The sequence below is a fragment of the Salvelinus alpinus genome, chromosome 10 (genome assembly GCF_045679555.1).
Source record: "Salvelinus alpinus chromosome 10, SLU_Salpinus.1, whole genome shotgun sequence".
In the NCBI taxonomy this organism is placed as follows: domain Eukaryota; kingdom Metazoa; phylum Chordata; class Actinopteri; order Salmoniformes; family Salmonidae; genus Salvelinus; species Salvelinus alpinus.
The window spans coordinates 7,878,682-7,885,515 of record NC_092095.1 but is presented as its reverse complement, the minus strand read 5'-3'; the positions used below and the strand labels follow the sequence as shown (position 1 = coordinate 7,885,515).

General features: G+C 42.5%; 1 protein-coding gene across 1 annotated transcript in view; it reads left to right on the top strand.

The window, feature by feature from the left end:
- Positions 1 to 211: 211 nt before the first annotated feature.
- The window catches only part of LOC139531425 (uncharacterized), a 185,981-nt gene continuing 179,358 nt past the window's right edge, over positions 212 to 6,834 (top strand). Inside the window, exon 1 of the mRNA XM_071327874.1 lies at positions 212 to 305. Within this exon, the coding sequence (XP_071183975.1) occupies positions 212 to 305 (94 nt within the window). The remainder of the gene's footprint in view (positions 306 to 6,834) is intronic.

The following is a 6,834-nucleotide window of genomic DNA, read 5'->3' as shown; positions in this document are numbered from 1 at the left end:
TTCTGGAAAAGATCAAATGATCTGTTATAAATGTGATGAACATGTGACATGTTGCAATTGTGGTGGGAACCATGAAGCCATGTCTTCCGAATGGCCCGCAAGGGTGAAAGACAATGAGATGGTAAAAGTCAGGGCTGTACAGAGCATTTCATATGCAGCAGCTGTGAAAAGGGTTGAGTGTTTGAATGGTGCACCTGAAGAGTCCATGAGGATGGATAGGCCTTCACTGCAGGCTGCATTTCACCAGCAGGATCCTGACATGTTTAAGGTTAAGAAGGGGGACTTTGTGGCCTTCATAGCTGTTCGTAATTAATGGCACTGCCAAAGTGAAGAGAATGTCCAGGAAGATAGAAATTATAGTGGAGCGGTTCCTTGGGATGAAAGATTTCTCAGCAAAGGAGTTTACATGGAATATTGGCACAAGCCATATCACTCAGGTCCAAGAGCCTGAGAAGGGAGATATGGAGAACGAAAAGATGGAATAGGTGGTAGTTTTGTTTGTTTTGGTACTATGTTTAATGGATTAAGTTAGTTTCACTATTACGTATGGATTTCTTCCATGCCATGTTATTTAATGATGTATGACTTAATGGCAACATCGAATGTCCACCGAGTGACTTTATCTTTGAAAAATATGATGAAAACACGTGGATATACCCTGTGTGTCCCCCGACACCACCACAATGTTTGAGAAAGGTTGGTGTTGTAGAAATGTAATTTTTATAAAGAAAAATAACTTTTTAGTCACATCCAGCGTGCAAAAACAGTGCAATTACCACATTCAGACATTTTGGAGAGGTTGAAAAGACACTTGAATGTGCCCTGGATTCCCCATAAAACCACCACTATGTTTGAGTGAGGTTGATATGGTAGAAATTGTGTTTTTATACTGAACAAACAGCATTTAGGGATTGCAAATATGTAATAGCACTGGAATTATCTAATTTACAGACATATGCCACTTTGGAGAGGTTTAGGGACACTTGGAAAAGTCCCGTGACCACACCTGACACCACTTACTAAAATATCTGCCCATTTCTAATTGTCAGGTCTATCAATCCCTTTTTCTCTTTCTGAAACTGTTCACATGTTGTGGAAGCCATCTGATGTGTTTCCAGCTCTAGTCATCAATAATTCACTTATAGCTTGTCAATGAAAGATGACTTTCAAAATCAAATACATGTTTTATTTATTTGGTGTGTGCTTGATCTTGTGTATTTTTAACTACAGTATGCAACTCCTATCTTCTGATCATTTCCTCATAATCTCTTAGATGTCGTCTTTCCAAAATATACCAAGTTTTGCCATGTCAGAACCATGTAATTACACATGAATAGCAGTTACTTTTTTCCAGACACGGCTCCACTGATAGCCAGGTGTCAGAATCATGTAATTGCACAAGAATAGCAATTACTTTTGGGAATGTCTATTTAGGTAGAAATCTACATTTTGCCATTCCATCTAAGAGTCTGATATATGACAATATTAGCCTATCACCTGTGACTGACGCCCAGCTTGTGCATTAAAGGCAAGAAACATCGCTCTTTTTTTTCTCTCAACTTTTTCAAAATCATAGTGCCTCATTTACCTCATGTATCCTAAAATGAAGCACATTAATAACGCATTACATCCGATGTAGAGCCTAACATACGTCGGCTGCGTGTGAATTTCATGTTTCCACCATTAAAATGCACCTTTATAATAAAGCACTACATGCATAATCATATGAGCCGTCACTTTTTGAGAACGGTGTTTTCCCGCTAATTGATTGCATATTGGAACATATATCCTTCCTCCGTGTGCGCATCGCTGAGCGTCTAATGTGACGAAATAGCCTCATAGTTTATTAACATTTCAAGCTAAACGTTCCGATCTGTTGCGTCAGCCTCATTGCTTTTAAAAGGTGTTTTTGATTCAAGTGGTTGTATTCATTTGAGATCTATCACATCCTACAACTGTCTCAGAGTAGGTTTGGAATATTAATTTCTTGCACAGAAGGACAATTTGACCAATAGAATAGGATTTTTTTTTTCCTATGGGGGTATAGTAGATTGACATTGGTTAGTGCTTTTGCGGTTCGTTAGGCCTACTGATCTTATTGGCTGACGTAAAGTAGGCTAAATGTGGACAGTTCGAACATCTTAAATATACGCCTCGGTATTCCATAAGAGGGACGCGCCCATTTGCGTCCCCAATATGTCTGTCTTCATTCACTTGTAGCCTACATCTTAGCTGAGATACCTGTGAGATGGACACGATCACGTGAAGGGCACTGGCTACATTTGAGAGAGCCATGTGAGTGAGAGGTGCCAGGAGAATGGAATTATAATTAGCTTTTTATATTCAGTCGAACGGCATAATGGCCACTTTGTGCCGCAAAAGGCATGAATCTTTTTAGGTGGCATTACGGCCACACAAGGGGGTTTTGAGAGCTGGTGAGAATATTATCAAGCGCTTGTCAAATTGTTAATGAGAGACTGATGAAGTGTGTGCCCTGGTATAAAGAAAAATGATGTTACATGTGGTATTATTGTTATAGAATTCCCTCAGGAGATTCCCAACTGAACTCCTATCCAACTCTGTTTACAACATTAGCTATACAAGACCCATTTACAGCCTCTAGTAGGTCTATACCTGCACATCACAGAGAACCTTACTACTGCATCTCACAATGATGAAGATTACCTTCTGGTCACACACAGTCCACACACAAGTTTACTGTGTAAACCCTGGCCATAACTTCTGGTATGCGTGCGTGTGTTTGGTACCAGTGATGCGTGTGTTTGGTACCAGTGATGCGTGTGTTTGGTACCAGTGATGCGTGTGTTTGGTACCAGTGATGCGTGTGTTTGGTACCAGTGATGCGTGTGTTTGGTACCAGTGATTCGTGTGTTTGGTACCAGTGATGCGTGTGTTTGGTACCAGTGATGCGTGTGTTTGGTACCAGCGATGCGTGTGTTTGGTACCAGCGATGCGTGTCTTTGGTACCAGCGATGCGTGTGTTTGGTACCAGCGATTCGTGTGTTTGGTACCAGCGATGCGTGTGTTTGGTACCAGTGATGCGTGTGTTTGGTACCAGCGATGCGTGTGTTTGGTACCAGTGATGCGTGTGTTTGGTACCAGTGATGCGTGTGTTTGGTACCAGCGATGCGTGTGTTTGGTACCAGTGATGCGTGTGTTTGGTACCAGTGATGCGTGTGTTTGGTACCAGTGATGCGTGTGTTTGGTACCAGTGATGCGTGTGTTTGGTACCAGTGATGCGTGTGTTTGGTACCAGCGATGCGTGTGTTTGGTACCAGCGATGCGTGTGATTGGTACCAGCGATGCGTGTGTTTGGTACCAGTGATGCGTGTGATTGGTACCAGCGATGCGTGTGTTTGGTACCAGTGATGCGTGTGTTTGGTACCAGTGATGCGTGTGTTTGGTACCAGCGATGCGTGTGTTTGGTACCAGTGATGCGTGTGTTTGGTACCAGCGATGCGTGTGTTTGGTACCAGTGATGCGTGTGTTTGGTACCAGCGATGCGTGTGTTTGGTACCAGCGATGCGTGTGTTTGGTACCAGCGATGCGTGTGTTTGGTACCAGCGATGCGTGTGTTTGGTACCAGTGATGCGTGTGTTTGGTACCAGCGATGCGTGTGTTTGGTACCAGTGATGCGTGTGTTTGGTACCAGTGATGCGTGTGATTCCTGATTCCTGACATTTAATCCAAGTAAAAATGCCCTGTCTTAGGTCAGTTAGGATCACCACTTTATTTTAAGAATGTGAAATGTCAGAATAATAGTAGAAATAGTTATTTATTTCAGCTTTCATTTCTTTCATCACATTCCCAGTGGGTCAGAAGTTTACATACACTCAATTAGTATTTGGTAGCATTGCCTTTAAATTGTTTAACTTGTGTCAAACGACTTGTTTTACTGTGGATATTGATGCTTTTGTACCTGTTTCCTCCAGCATCTTCACAAGGTCCTTTGTTGTTGTTCTGGGATTGATTTGCACTTTTCACACCAAAGTATGTTCATCTCTAGGAGACAGAACGCATCTCCTTCCTGAGCGGTATGATGGCTGTGTGGTCCCATGGTGTTTATACTTGCATACTATTGTTTGTACAGATGAACGTGGTACTTTCAGGCGTTTGGAAATTGCTCCCAAGGATGAACCAGACTTGTGGAGGTCTACAATTTATTTTCTGAAATCTTGGCGGATTTCTTTTGATTTTCCCATGATGTCAAGTAAAGAGTCACAGAGTTTGAAGGTAGGCCTTGAAATACATCCACAGGTACACCTCCAATTTACTCACATTAGCCTATCAGAAGCTTCTAAAGCCATGACATAATTTTCTGTCATTTTCTAAGCTGTTTAAAGGCACAGTCAATTTAGTGTATGTAAACTTCTGACCCACTACAATTGTGAAACAGTGAATTATAAGTGAAATATTCTGTCTGTTAACAATTGTTGGAAAAATGACTTGTGTCATGCACGTGTTGCATTGTTAGAGGTCCAGTACTGGCAATAGCTGAAACTGGTTCAATACTCTACCTCTGCATGAAGTCAAGGTATCAATCCAGCCAATTTGGGATTGTGTGTTTGGTGTAGACCTACAGGATGAGGGAGTGAAGTGATTAGATTGAACAACATCCGGCAGTCACAAACACAGATAAGACAGGATCATCACAGAGGAAGGACACGATGAAGAGAAACGGATGTGTAAAAGGGAATAGATGCACATCAATGAAAAGAGACAGTGAAAAAAAACATAAATTAAAAGGGAGATTTACAGAAACTAGAAATTGGAGGAAGCAAGAGAGAGAAAGGGAAATTTTGCTGAACATCTGAACGGTGCCAAACTGCCGGAAGGTCTCACCCATTGTACCAGTGCCTAAGAAGCCAAGGGCCAAATCAACAAATAACTTTTCTACCACTGTCCGTCATGCCCTGTGCTGTCCAAATGCACGATGGGACGGGTTGTCAGTAAGCACCTTACCCTGTCCATAGCAGATCAACTGGACCCCTTACCGTTTTCCTTAAAGTCCCTGACCTTGGTGAACCTGGTGGCTTGTCACCTTCAACAGGGTCGTGTCCTCTCTCTGATGAACTGACCTGAACACAGGGGCGCCCCAGGGTCGTGTCCTCTCTCTGATGAACTGACCTGATCACAGGGGCGCCCCAGGGTCGTGTCCTCTCTCTGATGAACTGACCCTGAACACAGGGGCGCCCCAGGGTCGTGTCCTCTCTCTGATGAACTGACCTGAACACAATCTACACAGACCAGATGAAGATCCAAAGGACACAATGTGAGGCTTTTTAAGTACTCGGATGACCTGGCTCTGGTGGGACTCAGATTAAAAAATGCTACGTCAGATGGGGACAGCTATTTTAAAACAGGCCAACAACCTTCAAGAATGGTGCCGGTCAAGTGGTGGTTGAAAAACCTACGGACACAAATTGATTCCAAGCTGAGCTTTACAGAGAATGCAGACTGTATTTTTTGTTTGTTTTTAAAGCAAGCCAGCACCTGTTTTTTATCAGGAAATTGAAGGGATTTGGTGTCAGCTAGGATGTTCTGTAGAGGGTGTACAGCAGTTTGGTGGAGAGCATCCTCACATTCAATATGACAGTCTGGTAATCTGAGCTGGTAGAGAGCATCCTCACATTCAATATGACAGTCTGGTAATCTGAGCTGGTAGAGAGCATCCTCACATTCAATATGACAGTCTGGTAATCTGAGCTGGTAGAGAGCATCCTCACATTCAATATGACAGTCTGGTAATCTGAGCTGGTGGAGAGCATCCTCACATTCAATATGACAGTCTGGTAATCTGAGCTGGTGGAGAGCATCCTCACATTCAATATGACAGTCTGGTAATCTGAGCTGGTAGAGATCATCCTCACATTCAATATGACAGTCTGGTAATCTGAGCTGGTAGAGAGCATCCTCACGTTCAATATGACAGTCTGGTAATCTGAGTGTGAGAGGCTCAAGCAAACTGACCGGAATAGTAAACACAATCAGCAAAGTAATTGGTAAATCACAGGCACAGTTGAGTAGTCTATTCCACAAGGCAACCAAAAGGAAGTCACTGGTTGTCGTTGGCAACCCCTCCCACCCTCTACACCCTCAGTTGGAGAGGCTTCCCTCTGGCCGGCGCTTCAGAATGTCCATGGTCAAGTAGAACATTCAATAATAAATTTAATGTTTGGAGCAGCAGGGTAGCCTAGTGGTTAGAGCGTTAGACTAATAACTGAAAGGTTGCGAATCCCCGAGCTGACAAGGTAAACATCTGTTGTTCTGCCCCTGAACAAGGCAGTTAACCAACTGTTCCTAGGCCCTCATTGAAAATATGAATTTGTTCTTAACTGACTTGCTTGGTTAAATAAATAAATTATCTGTGTGCCGGTTCACTGCTAAGTGTGCGTAAATCTGTTTTAACAGTGACAATATCAAGGTCCTCTATGTTTTTAGTGTTTGAGGTATGCTGGACTGACTCGTTTAAATGTATGGGATCCTTTAATTGGAAGGTGATGCCAAAGAAAAATGATCCATCCTGGTTTGTACAATAACGTTTTATTCTATTCTACTCTACAGTGAAAGGGGATAGAGAGAAAGATGTACGGAGATAATTAATGAAAGGAGAGATATACAGAGATTGGGCTATAGAGAGAGAGAGAGAGAAAGATGAACGGAGATAATTAATGAAAGGAGAGATATACAGAGATTGGGCTATAGAGAGAGAGAGAGAGAAAGATGTACGGAGATAATTAATGAAAGGAGAGATATACAGAGATTGGGCTATAGAGAGAGAGAGAGAGAGAGAAAGCTGTACGGAGATAATTA